Source organism: Torulaspora globosa, chromosome 7, assembly GCF_014133895.1.
Source record: "Torulaspora globosa chromosome 7, complete sequence".
Lineage (NCBI taxonomy): Eukaryota > Fungi > Ascomycota > Saccharomycetes > Saccharomycetales > Saccharomycetaceae > Torulaspora > Torulaspora globosa.
Genome location: NC_050733.1, coordinates 747671 through 761170, shown reverse-complemented (window position 1 = coordinate 761170; position 13500 = coordinate 747671). Strand labels below are relative to the sequence as shown.

Here is a 13500-nt window from a genome sequence, read left to right as displayed (position 1 = left end):
ATCTGGTTCAAAGTAGTTGTTTTGATTAAAAACAGCTTCTAATCCCAACCGATGCGCTTATTATAACGACACCACACACACGTGATGGTCTCTCAGGGCCTGGCAAGAGACCAATGGCCATGTCTCGCGATCCAGGAGGGCTCTAGAACGTTCATCGGGCGGACTGGAGACGGTCCCTGCGAGTTCCGGCCTTCTCAGGATCTGTCGTAGCCCGTACTCGCCTTGAGATGGGATAAGTTGCGGAATCCATGAATATGCATCCGGTGGACCTTGTTAGTAGCTGCACCGGACGCTTTGGTCTCTTTGCTGTGTTCTTTTGCTGAGTGCTCTGTGCAGCTCATCGCTCTTATAGCCGGCTTACGTCTTGCGAGTTTATGTACAACGTTTAAGACACTTGAAGGCAGATAGCAGACGCTTTCGTCGTTCAGGTTGAGCTCTCTGGTAGTGGAGCGTATAGTATATGAACAGGGTTCGCAACATTATCGGCCATCAGCATACAGGATCGAATAGACAACAGGTGAATCGGGATCAGCATGAAACAGGCGATGATTTAGATGACCAATCGACGATGTTTGAGAGGCAAAGCGAGGACCTCGAGGATAGTGTGACGCTCAATACGGCAGTTTCAGGAAGTGTAACCATCGGGGATTTCCAAAGGCTGGGATTTGTGAATCGATGTCCATCATTTGACGCAGAGCGAACGATGCCTCTTGCGTCCGTCTTATTGACCAAAGGATTCTTTTGTTTCCCCAGTGAGCTCTCTCTCAGGACGTTCTTGGACAATAAGCGCAGACTGGACGCTCTGGACTCGATCAACGGATTGGGAATACCGCTGTTTCATGCGGTATCTGCAGGTGTTGTCAAGAGCATCTTCAATCGTCATGCTCCGATAATGAGGATCTACAGGTACGTTTTGATCGACTCTAATAGGGAAAAGCCACCGCAGAATGGGGAACTGATCTCTCAGGACGGGTTCAAGATGCTTTTCAAGTGCTTGTTTTGCAGTGTATACCAAGAGATAGTGTGCAACTACAGCCGTGTGGAACACAAATTTGTGTTCAATGCCACTAGAGAGAACGAAACTGTGCCTGAAACTTTGGTAATGGCTAGCCATGTCCAGAGTCGCGGTAGCGACACTAGATTGATGGGTTTGAATCTCCGATGGTACGGTACTACAGGTTTCGCCTCACCTTTTGGCTCGGGAAGCTTTAAGCTTCTGGTTCTCGATGATGGCATGCCCTCCCGTATGGACTGCCGTACACTTGATGAGTTTGACAGAGAGTCGCGAAGCTATCATGGCAGAATGTCCGGCCGGCTACCAACATGGGCCACATATTCCGACCAGTGTTCATCAGTGTTTCCTCGAAAGCGAACTTTAAGGCTCGCCGAGTTCAAGATAGGTGAGTTGAACCGAGTAAACGGTGTATGCTCGTCTGGGATATTCGATATTCCCAAGGAGACGCTAGCATTGACATGCATGTGCCTTGTATTGCACGATTTTGAAACCCGCAAGGATAAGCGGGGCGGTACTGCTATGGCGTTGCCTTCAGTACCCTTCTTACTGTAGAAGACCGAGAGCTACAGTCAGTCTTTCACTATTCAAAAGTGTTTATAGGTACAATTTTGACTAAACATAATACACAGCATTCAACAGAAAGGCAACCCCGTTGCTGAACTTTCTGAGAAAAGAACAAAATAACGCGCTTGCGCAGCAATCAATTCAGTGTCAAGGTTTCATAGACCAGCCTAGTGCTCGTTATGGTGGTTGCTGCATCTACCGATTGATTGGGTTCAGTCAGATACACTGTACTGTAATATTCGGCATCATCATAATACACCGTGCATTTACCGTCGGTTCCCGTCACAGTAGTCCGTGTTGTGGACGAGCCATCCACGCTACTAACTGTGGGGGATGCCGACTGTGAAGATGTGCTTACGATGGATATTGCGGAGCTCGATGATTGGGAGAAGCTTGTGCTTGAGCTCGATGAGGAAGTGAAACCAGTATTAGTGGTCAAAGAAACCACGGAGGAAGGCATTAAAGTTGATATGCTCCTTGATTCTTCGGTCTGGCTACTGGAAGGTGAGGAAAATGTTGGTGTCGTGGAGCTGTATGGGCTTTCAACCGGCGAAGTTGTCTCAGAAGCAGATATGATCTTCTCTGTTGTAGTTTGTACTTCTGAATCCGCCAAAGTAGTCTCTCTGACACGGAATGTTGTGTAGTAGTGCGTTTCCACTCGAACGCTGGGAGGGGCAATCGTGCTCGTAACGACAGCATAACTGTAGACAACACCGTCGGAAGTAAACAGCTTGACCTCATCGGCTTTAACTGCTGCCAGAAGAAAAGCGACTGACGAAAGGATCGATTTTAGTTGGAATTTCATTATCGGTAGTGTATGTTGAATCTGAGGGAGAGACTTGGGTAGGTTTTAATTAAAGTAAGGAAGGACTTGGGTAAGGTGGAAAATAGTTTCTTGATAGTGAGCGTCAATAGTTGGTAATTGGTGAGCCAGTTATGCTGCGTATCACGAGTTCAAAATGAATGGAATAATTAATGTTCTTGAATTGTTGTTGAAATCAAATCCGAAGGGTACGAAAGCCAAGCTGGTAAAAACATGAACTTCGGCTCTCTTTTATACTCTTCAGCCATCGCATTATACTCCCAAACTCAACCTTCCTCAACCAGATTGCTGCACGAGAGCGCAATCAAAGCAGCAAAAAGCCCAGCAGACCGTGATTATGCTGGCTCATAAACAATAACAAAACTCGCATTCCAACATTTTCCACAGATAAAAGATGCTAGCTGACTCACAATAGCTAGCTTAGGGCATCACACTGCTGTATAACTTTTGATTTACTATGTTGTTCTTTTCAAAGTGTGTTTAACTTAGCGAGCGCCAAGCGAAAAATGTCAACAAACAAACCCAGCAGTGAAAAAACCCACTACAAACAAACAAACCAAATGCCACGCTAACGATTCCTCTTACGACGGTTCTTATGCTGTAGTTTCTCTTCGGTCCTCGGAAGATCATCATATTCGTAATTGTTGTTGTACCATTTGATCATGTTACGAGGCGGCTCTCCGAAAACCATGTAGTACTCACAGAAAAGACACAGAGGCTTTTTCACACTCATGAGGGCTGTGAAGTTTGGAGCCTTTCTCGGCTGCGTCGTCGGGTAGTCGTATTCCAGATGACCGACCGGATTTCTCCTGTTGCTGTTTTCAAGCTTTTGATGGTGGTTCTCATCAGACAACGCCATTTCTTGTCCCTGATAAGGCTCATGGGCTCCATCCGAGCTCTTTTCGACGGCCGAGCGTTCCGCGCTGGGCTTTGGCTCCTTCTGGTGACGCTGCAGCTTTTGAACTTGTCCCAAACTTGACATAGCCTCCTTAAAGTCCATAAACGATTCTTCAGTGATATTCAGCTCGTCACCGTTCACTACGGCATGCAGTCGGCCGTCTGCCCCGCTTTGGATCCCATTCGGTAGCACTGATTCTAACATTTGTGTGATATGTTCGCCAATTTTGTCTGGCGACCCGACCAGCTCCTGCGTGCCGCAATCAAATATAATTTCGCCTTCTTCGTCACCCAAATGCAATTCTGGGTCGTCAATTCCTTCATCATGATTAGTTTCCACGACTATCTGATTTGTCGGGACTGTGTCATCTATACCATATTGATCGTAATTTAGGTCATGTACGCCATGCTGTGCAGCCTCGCGTCCCTTTCTATTTTGGCCTTGGCCAAGTAAAACCTGCATAGTGGCCTGGTCCATGTTCACTCGTTTCTGTTCCAGAAGCGGACCTTTCAAGATCTTCGATAAAGCCTGCATTCCCTCTTGCATCATCATATTAACCGGTAAAGAACCATTCTGGTTTATAGCGGGGGATGACATGCCGAGCAACGGAAGTGTAGAATGCCAGTAATTGCAGAGATCACTGGTCCTCCCACCTCGATTAACGAGCTTCCTAGCTATGACTACCAGCATTTTTACTTCCAGGCATTATCAGGTTGTCCATTACCCGGAATTCGAAAGATCTCATCAAGAATGGCTGATTCAAGCGTCAAGTACAATGGTTCTCGCGATTTTATGCTCAATTGCCTCCTGGCAGTTGGTTTCAGACCTGTTCTGGCCAGTCACACTTGAATATCGGCCAATGCCCAGCGGTAGGATGGCCTCTTATATTGGACAATTCTTGAGACTACGCGCGACAGCCTTGGTGCAACGCAGGTTATAGATGTACATGAGTTATACAGGTCGTCGGCGGCCGCGGTACTAATTTCTTTTCAAAGTTCTCTGCTTCTCTGCATTTTCAACAAGTTTCTCGTTAACAAAAAGACCCTTACGCCTTCTAACACTGTTCATATGCCTACGGGCAATGTTTTCCTTGTCAGCGAATTCACCTAGCTCTTCGAGCTCTTCTTCCGTGGTTGGAACCCAGAACGGGTCCATATCGATGCATTCGAAACCCACAAAGACCAATTGAGGCTGAGCAGCACCGGAGGTCTTCTTTCGTATGTCCTCGCTGAATCCAAAGGCCTCTACCACTGGTATGTGTGCCTCGATTTGGAAAAATGGCGTTCCTTCTTTCATCTCCTCTGATACAATACGTCCACGCCGCTGTTGGACAACTGCATACACTTTGCCAAGCACGTCAACAGATGTTTGGATATCGCAGGAATACATGGCCCACATCATCCTGGGGGACCAGTCCATAAATCCTTCGTGAATCACATCACGAGAAGATGTTATAAGTCTCCCGGAAACATCCACTATTTCCCGTTGATATTGTACATCTTCACTGGAAGCAATATCTTCCTCGGTGACCTCGGACACGTCTTCCACCACGACAAACATGCCCTGGACCGGCTCTTTAGCCAAGGGACCTTCGCCCACTGCGAGCTGGAATCCGTTGACAAGAGAGTCGGAGTATTCAAACCGTGCAGCAGCAGCAGAGAAAATACTCCCGAGTAGCCCTCCCTCGGAAAAGAGTATGTTGGATCCCACCTTTTTGGGCCCGAAAGCAGCGATCTTGTCTACCGAGCCAGGCAAGCCTACCACTTCATCTGAGTATCTAGAGAGAGCATTGCTCAATTGCTGGACGAATGACCTATCCTTCACAATGTGTTGAGCTCTGTCTTTCGGCGATTCTTCTAACAGTGACTTGATAGCCGCTTGGTTTTCCTCCAGTAGTGCCGTGATTTCCAGAGGTAGAGGAATCATTCTGTACCTGATCTTGTATGGCCCAAGCATCAAAGTGACTAAACCCCGTTTACCTTCCGTATTCTTGGACCGATTCATTTCAGAGGTACTCAAAAATGTCTCTCTGTATGGAATAGCAGGCTCTGAGTGCGTTAGCTCTATGCCTGCAAATCTTTCGCGCAGATCTTTCAGGCATCTCTCCAAATGAAGTTCGCCGGCTGTACAGAGGATATGTTCACCGCTATCCTCGACATAAGTTTCGACGCACGGATCAGCGTGATTGAGTAATTTTAAACCTTTGACTAGCTTATTCATCTCCATGGGATTCGCTGGTTCAATGGCTACTCGAACGATCGGAGGTGTCTGCAAGCTTGTGCCCGCCAAGTTAACACCCGTTACTCCCTTTTGCACCAAAGTACCATTTTTCAAAATCTTCCCTGCTAGACCACTGATTCCCACAATGTTACCTGAGGGACAGGAGTCCAGAGGAACCAGCTCTCTGCCCATGAACAAGTATAAGCCCGTTATAGTGGCAGTTTGGGTATATTGATCGGGACTCTCTGGATCGTATTTTGGTCCTAAAACAGAGATCTCTTGCCCGACTTTTAGCGTGCCACTGTAAATTCTAGCAAAGCCGATCATAACTTCGTGCTCTTCATCATACTCATCGCCGGAATCTTCAAGTTCATTCTTAAGGGCTTGGGAATTGAATGGATCCTCTTCCTCATAGTCGAACATAGAACTTAAAGGATCATTAGGATCAAGAGTTGGGACAAAACCTGTCATATCATTTCCAGCATCCTCGACCTCGAATTGGAAACCTAGATTTGATGACTGTGATTCTTCTTGCGAACCAAATTTTGATCCTTTCCCTTGAAAGTCTTCGATTTCTGGAGTGAGTACAGTGTCCTTAGCTCTCTGGTAAAGGTCAATATCCGCAGCCTTGGCATCATCGCTGATATTCATATTGCTTAATTTATCGTTCAGTTCAGCTTGCTTGGCCGCTCGAAGTGCCTGAGCTCTGGCGCGGTGGTTCTTTTCCAACAGATTATCGCCGAAGTTACCTCGTGGTTCTATAGGGAGCTCTTCCCTGGGGATAGATAGCATCTTCGAAACGTACCCACTTGCAACACCATCTCGGTCACACTTCCTCATTGACTCCAAAACTTCGGCATCCACTTTTTCGACTCCTGATGCTCCGGAAAGGATTTTATCTAACCTCTCTCTTTGAGATTCCAGAGGGGAAGGCACTTTCTCAATGACAGTTAACAGGACAGCTGTGCTCACCGGCAGCCACTGACCCATGATCTTTCTGAGCAACTGCTTATCATCCTTAGATCGGAGATCGCGAGGGAGCACTTCGATGTTGAGCGCTTTGGTGATTTTCTCCATCACCTCAGTATTCTTCGACAGTATGACATTTTCGTAAATTTTCCAGATATTCTCCAGGACTAAAGAGACAAAGAGACACTTCAAAGGCCTATTTTTCAAACCCTTGCTGTTAATTATCTTTTTGGTTTTGGGATCAAGGTAGTAATCGCCCCAAAGAACTTTCTGTAAGTTTTCTCTCTTTGCGCCCAACTTGCGTTCATAAAACTTGGCTATCTGACTGATATTAAATCCCCAGCCATCTAGGGCGGATGCAAAAATGACGTTGTTGTCGATGGGATTGAAGTATAGATCTGAATCGTCCTTTTCAACATATCTGGCACTTTCATTTTTTTCCAGCTGTTCCCTCCAAGAATAATCATCTAACTGCCTTTCACCAGCAAAAAAGGAGCCTATGATGGAGTTCACCTGTTCGATGACCTTTGAAAGATGGATATATGCTTCCGTTGGAGAAAGCTGAAGCTCCGTAATCAATCTGTCTATCTTGTTCAGCACTAGTACGGGTTTCAACTTTTCAGTCCAGCTCTGTCTCAAGACTGTCACGGTCTGAGAACACACTCCCTCGACAACATCGATCAATACCACGGCACCGTCACATAACTTGGACGCAGCGCTGACTTCGCTAGAAAAGTCTATGTGACCCGGCGAGTCAATAAGGTTGATTAGATGTTCATTAACTAGCGGCTCTTCCAACCCTTCTTGCTTGTGTAGAACTCTAAAGTAGAGCGATACTGCAGAAGACTCCATGGTGATACCACGTAATTGTTCGTCAGGTCTGGAATCCAGATATCTTATCTTTCCCGCCAATCTCTGCGATATAATGCCATTGGAAGCCAACAATGAATCGGATAGCGATGTCTTACCGTGATCAACATGTGCCACGATACATATGTTCCTGATACAAGATGGATCATTCTGTAAGCGAATGAAGGTATCAGACTCAACTCTGGGCATGCTTAACTCTCTATTTGTAACCCAGGTATTCGATCTTCCTGAACTTCTGCAGTGAGACAACTATTAGTACAACAGTTTTAATAGGTCTTACCTGTTGTAAGCTCTGAAAGGGTCTTTCACTTTTCATATCGTGTATTTTTCAAATATGAGCGACCGACCCACCTTAGAGTTCTTATACAGCAAGAAGGAATCTAGCTATGGTGATAACTACTACTACGCCAGTCGAATCCTCTTGATCTTGTAAAGAACACCATATCTCAAGTACGGGACAGTTTCTCTCCTAAACTGTAAAAGGCGTTGTCAAGCGGTATGAAGCCAAAATCTCAGATGTTCCGCCATGGTAGGTAAGCTGAGTGGCAAACTTTATGGATTGACTCCGAGCGTTGATTAGTCTCCAGGTGGACTGGTTTTGACATGCTTTCTTGAAGACGTCTGAGCTTGATTTATCGAATGATAGCGCCTTTCGTTCTATTTGAAAATATGATATTAGACCTCGAACAAGAACCAACATCGCTGCAGCAGGGACCATAAAACGCTTGGTTGCATGTCTGGTGATAAGCGGGAAGACATAGATCTGGAATCAGATGAGTTGATGGCCGAAATGTGTCCCCAATGTGGGGAGTTTCTGCAAAAATGTTTGATTCAACAAAACTACGCAGTGATCATATGTCCAAGCCTCCAATGTGCCTTCCCATTCAACCAGAATAAAGCACTGGACAATATCGTGTACGTCGATGAGAGTGAAGTGCTTGAAGTGGCCAGACAGCGGTTAACCAAAAGTTAGTTGATGATCAACTATATGCAGATTTTAAATACGCTATCTTAATGTATTGCTATGTATGACGGCGCCTTCTTTGCTGACGCTGACGCTGAACTCCAAGTCATCGTCAGTAGTCATATCCCAGATTTTATAGACCATCATCAGCGTGAACAGATTACACAAACTTCCGACAAAAAGGCCATCAATGTAATGATTGGCCTTTTGGCACAGGATATCCGAGACGGCGAATACAATAATCTGGCCCACGACAAAGAAGAACACACCAAGCATAATCGCACCAGTCACCCACAAGCTGCGTACAACGAAAAATGAGACCAAGAGCTGACAAATGGTATAGATGCCAAGAACGATCGCGTTTACGACATAAACCATGGTAAACAACCCCACTGTGTTCATCGGGTCTATTTTACCTCGCTCGATCCACGCTTCAAATGTTAGGATAGCGGCCAGAAAGTTTCCGATGAAGCCTAGAACCGATGAACCTCGAACAAGCAACATCGATTTCCTGGTACCATCCTCCCACAGGTTGAAGCCTAAAAATCCATTTATAAGAAGCGTCCAACAACATGCACCAGCTAAGCCTATTTGAATCGCCACGAAGTATGGGTAAGATCCAGATCCCGGTGGCGAGGCCCCAGTGTTGACCACCAGCGTGAAGATGATCAGCAGTAGGGTCAATTGGAAGAAATACAAGTATTCCGATCTTCCTATCGCTGTATATTTTTGTCTGACATTGTACATGATGATCAAGATCACGACCAGCGCGCCGATGTTAACGAAAGCGTTGCCAATCCCAAAGATCACAGTATTTGCCACGTCGATTGATCTTGCGTAGCACCGAGGCAGGATTCCAACATTCATATTGGTCGGGTCAAAGTTGTGCATTGTAGTCGAATTAGACAGAACCATATGAGTGGTAGATTTCACCACGGAACATAACGGAAGTGGTGTCTTCAGACAGATGTCTGAAAAATCCCCATAAGCCATCCCTCGCTCTCACAAGCAACTGCTAATACAACTAGAAAACGACCTAGTCAAGGTTAGCAGCATCGCCCTATCTGATGACTAGTCTAGAATGCGACACGTTTGTGCGAAGTGCTAGATCTAGTAATTCGCCGGGTAACACTAAGCAATCCTGGCGTAGCAGACGTAGACTCCATAGGAAGTCTGAGCCAGCATTTCATTTCATCAACAATCTCTTGCTGATTCCAATTGAACAAAGTACAGATGTCCTCCTAGGTATTGTCATTTCAGCGGAACCGTATTGGGGAGGAGTTGCGTCTTGGTCAAAATTTTGCATAGTGCCCGCCCCAATGCAGCGGCCCCAAACTGTACTCCAACGCCTTAAAAGAATAGTAACTCTAAGGTGTCACAAGGAAGTGTATTTCCCTTCTCTTAGTCTCGAATGGTTGTTGTTATTCTCAATGGTAAGCAATACCAGATGAGACGCGAAAATGGTTCGCGGAACCCCTGTTCTCAGAACTGAGACTGTCTTTCTGTTACACCCGTGCATCTTTTGTTGTGTTCTTCCTTTCTTAAACACCTGTACATTTAACTTTTCGTCACTGTCCCGCGCCGTGCCTCGCAGTCTGTTTTCCAGCCAGCCTGGATTCTCTTTTCAGCCTAGTACGGTCTAGGCGGTAGCTTGGTGTCGCCTGCTAGGACGGACCAGCCAGGAAGTATTCCGCTTGCCAGGCTTCGGACGGGCGACTCGCGCGCCGGCTAGACTGAGTGCGCTCTGGAAGCCCGTGACAAAACTCATACCAGTTGACTGCACGCCGAGCAGATGCAATATATTATTGAAAGTTGACTTTCACCTGGTGTCACCTTAAGCTCAGAGAGAAGCAAAACGATCAGTCGCAATGGGTATGTTATAATGTCGATGGAAACTGCAGCGGTTAGTTTTGTTGTGGAGCTCAACATATGCGTGTGAATTCAACATGAGTCAGGATCAGCCGATTAGTACAGAATAGTGATAAATTTGATGCCAGTAAGCCAAAACCTGGGAACAAGTAATACGCAAGAGAGAGCTACAGACTCTGGACATGGCGAAGTACTGCCGCAACAGACAGAAACGAATACTAACAAATGCCTCTTCCGTTAAGTTAACGTTCCAAAGACCAGAAAGACCTACTGTAAGGGTAAGGCCTGCCGTAAGCACACTCAGCACAAGGTTACCCAATACAAGGCTGGTAAGGCTTCCTTGTTCGCTCAAGGTAAGAGACGTTATGACCGTAAACAATCCGGTTTCGGTGGTCAAACCAAGCCAGTTTTCCACAAGAAGGCTAAGACCACCAAGAAGGTCGTGTTGAGATTGGAATGTGTTGCTTGCAAGACCAAAGCCCAATTGACTTTGAAGAGATGTAAGCACTTCGAATTGGGTGGTGAGAAGAAGCAAAAGGGTCAAGCTCTGCAATTCTGAGCGTAATAATGTTCAGCTTACCATTGTACGATTTTTACACCTATATAATTATCTAGCACTCTCCATATCTTCAAAGTTGCACTCTTATTGTAACTCTCGTTAACTTTAACTCGATGTCTAAACGTTTGCTCGTATCAGACGATCTTCCACGCTACCGCGTTTTTGGTAACTTGGACCTCGGGTTGATCAGGAAGTAGCATCACTGTCGAGCACTTGAGATCTAAATCTGAAGCTCTCGCAGCTCTCGATAGCTGTTTCTCATCATTTGATTTAAGTTGAAGCTCGAATAACCAATAAAATCGGTGGCGTTCCAGTCATTAGACCTCGACAAACGCGAAATTTCGATTCTACCATTTGATTCATGATGTTTGGGAACCAGAATCCTTACAGTTCATCTTCTAATGGGCAGCAGCGATCACAAAGACGAGATGGTGGTTATCAAATGGGAAGATCAGTTGAAGGAAACTATGGCAACGATGCTAAGAGACAACCAGGATCGCAACCCCCGCTACGCGAGCAAGTCTATGCGGAATCACCTATTACTGGTGGCTTCACGGATTTACCACCATTGAATTATCCTGTTACTCCACCGAATCGTAACGCTCCGATCTTACAACATCAGCAACTCACACCGCCGCAATCTGTGCCAGGCCTTTACATGAACAACAACGATTCGTCCAGTCATCTTCAAAATGGAACTCATCTGCAACAGCAACAACATTATCAGCAGCAATACCAACAGCAACAACCAATAATTCAGTTCTCACCGGGACAGTACTCGACAGGATCTGATTATAGTCATAATATCAACAGAAGCGGTTCGAGCAGTCCGCTACACCAACCACAACAATTGCATTCGATTGGCTCACAACATAGTAGTCCTGTGAGAAGCATAGGAAATATGCCTGTGCAACAGCATCCTCAGCCGCAGCTGAATCAACAGTTGTATCAAGGGAAACCGCCACAACAACAGCAGCAACAAGTTTTAGCTCAGCAATCTCAGTCAAATTATATGTACTTCGAGAGAAGACCCGATCTACTGACAAAGACGACACAGGACAAAGCTGCTGCAGTTAAGTTGAAGATAGAAAATTTCTACCAGTCCTCTGTGAAATATGCCATCGAGAGAAATCAGAGAAGAGTTGAACTAGAATCTAGCCTGAATGCGCAGGACTGGTCTGAGGAGAGGAGGTCGAGGGAATTGACTTCGCTCGGAAAGAAGGAATCACAGTTTCTAAGGTTGCGTAGGACAAGATTATCTCTTGACGATTTCCACACCGTGAAAGTCATCGGTAAAGGTGCTTTCGGTGAGGTTAGACTGGTACAAAAGAAGGATACAGGTAAGATATACGCGATGAAAACGTTGCTGAAGTCAGAGATGTACAAGAAGGACCAGTTGGCTCATGTAAAAGCAGAGAGGGACGTCCTGGCTGGAAGCGACTCTCCTTGGGTAGTGTCATTGTACTACTCCTTTCAGGACACTCAGTACTTGTACCTGATCATGGAGTTTCTTCCCGGTGGTGACCTGATGACCATGTTAATCAGGTGGCAGATTTTCACGGAGGATGTCACCAGGTTCTACATGGCGGAATGCATTCTTGCCATCGAGGCTATCCATAAGCTCGGGTTCATTCACAGGGATATTAAGCCAGACAACATACTGATAGACATCAGAGGACATATCAAACTTTCAGATTTCGGGTTGTCCACTGGTTTCCACAAGACACACGACTCAAGCTATTACAAGAAACTATTACAGCAGGACGAAGCAAACGGCAATGACTTACCCAAGCCCAGACAACCAAACGGCAACGAAGACGAGAATTCAAATAGACAGACAATGATAGTGGATGCCATCCATCTCACCATGTCAAACAGACAGCAGATACAGACATGGAGGAAGTCGCGCCGTCTCATGGCCTACTCTACCGTCGGTACTCCCGACTACATTGCTCCAGAGATTTTCCTATATCAAGGTTACGGCCAGGAATGCGACTGGTGGTCGCTTGGGGCTATCATGTACGAGTGTTTGATTGGTTGGCCACCGTTTTGCTCAGAGACGCCGCAGGAAACGTATCGCAAGATCATGAACTTCGAGCAGACATTGCACTTCCCAGACGACATCCACATCTCGTATGAAGCCGAAGACCTAATACGAAGACTGCTGACGCACGCGGATCAGAGACTTGGAAGGCATGGCGGTGCTGACGAGATCAAGAGTCATCCGTTCTTCCGCGGCGTGGACTGGAACACGATCAGACATGTCGAAGCACCATACATTCCAAAACTAAGCTCCATCACAGACACCAGGTTTTTCCCTACGGATGAGCTAGAGAACGTACCGGATTCACCCGCCATGGCTCAAGCTGCCAAACAGAGAGAACAAATCATCAAGCAGGGCGGCAATCCCAATGCTAACGGCACCCCCGTCAAGGAAGACCTACCCTTCATTGGATACACTTACTCACGTTTCGACTATCTCACGAGGAAGAACGCTTTATAGCAAGATATACGAGATTTGTAGATACTGCTGATTCCCAACGTTTCATATCAAAAGATCAACGTCAGGCGCCCAGCAACGTTCTATGTTTTGGTCTACACTTAGCAAGCGTTGGGGAAGCATGAAACGTATAGAAGAAAAACGCATCCATCTCCATCAGAAATTCAACACTTGCATTTGTGATTAAAAATGATGTTACCCTTTTAAAAAGTGAACAGCGTATGATCGAAAGAGAGAAAAAGCGCTGAC

At 46.0% G+C, this 13500-nt stretch overlaps 8 protein-coding genes across 8 annotated transcripts; 4 read left to right on the top strand and 4 right to left on the bottom strand.

Moving 5' to 3' along the window:
• Positions 1–460: 460 nt before the first annotated feature.
• On the top strand, positions 461–1567 carry HG536_0G04270 (uncharacterized protein; the record flags this gene model as incomplete). Its single annotated transcript, XM_037285343.1, has 1 exon — positions 461–1567. One exon carries the CDS (start codon positions 461–463, stop codon positions 1565–1567), a length of 1107 nt encoding a protein of 368 aa, XP_037141239.1.
• Positions 1568–1715: 148 nt separating this feature from the next.
• Positions 1716–2384, bottom strand: DSE2 (Dse2p; the record flags this gene model as incomplete). Its single annotated transcript, XM_037285342.1, has 1 exon — positions 1716–2384. One exon carries the CDS (start codon positions 2382–2384, stop codon positions 1716–1718), a length of 669 nt encoding a protein of 222 aa, XP_037141238.1.
• Positions 2385–2970: 586 nt separating this feature from the next.
• On the bottom strand, positions 2971–3990 carry IBD2 (Ibd2p; the record flags this gene model as incomplete). The annotated part of the gene is made up of 1 exon (XM_037285341.1): positions 2971–3990. One exon carries the CDS (start codon positions 3988–3990, stop codon positions 2971–2973), a length of 1020 nt encoding a protein of 339 aa, XP_037141237.1.
• A 288-nt stretch (positions 3991–4278) lies between these two features.
• On the bottom strand, positions 4279–7548 carry RIA1 (GTPase RIA1; the record flags this gene model as incomplete). The annotated part of the gene is made up of 1 exon (XM_037285340.1): positions 4279–7548. One exon carries the CDS (start codon positions 7546–7548, stop codon positions 4279–4281), a length of 3270 nt encoding a protein of 1089 aa, XP_037141236.1.
• A 544-nt stretch (positions 7549–8092) lies between these two features.
• HG536_0G04230 (uncharacterized protein) lies at positions 8093–8332 on the top strand (the record flags this gene model as incomplete). The annotated part of the gene is made up of 1 exon (XM_037285339.1): positions 8093–8332. The coding sequence occupies one exon, from the start codon at positions 8093–8095 to the stop codon at positions 8330–8332; it is 240 nt and encodes a 79-aa protein (XP_037141235.1).
• Positions 8333–8365: 33 nt separating this feature from the next.
• Positions 8366–9316, bottom strand: CHS7 (Chs7p; the record flags this gene model as incomplete). Its single annotated transcript, XM_037285338.1, has 1 exon — positions 8366–9316. One exon carries the CDS (start codon positions 9314–9316, stop codon positions 8366–8368), a length of 951 nt encoding a protein of 316 aa, XP_037141234.1.
• Positions 9317–10191: 875 nt separating this feature from the next.
• RPL42A (60S ribosomal protein eL42) lies at positions 10192–10751 on the top strand (the record flags this gene model as incomplete). Its single annotated transcript, XM_037285337.1, has 2 exons — positions 10192–10195; positions 10435–10751. 2 exons carry the CDS (start codon positions 10192–10194, stop codon positions 10749–10751), a joined length of 321 nt encoding a protein of 106 aa, XP_037141233.1.
• Positions 10752–11112: 361 nt separating this feature from the next.
• On the top strand, positions 11113–13254 carry CBK1 (serine/threonine protein kinase CBK1; the record flags this gene model as incomplete). Its single annotated transcript, XM_037285336.1, has 1 exon — positions 11113–13254. One exon carries the CDS (start codon positions 11113–11115, stop codon positions 13252–13254), a length of 2142 nt encoding a protein of 713 aa, XP_037141232.1.
• Positions 13255–13500: the final 246 nt, after the last annotated feature.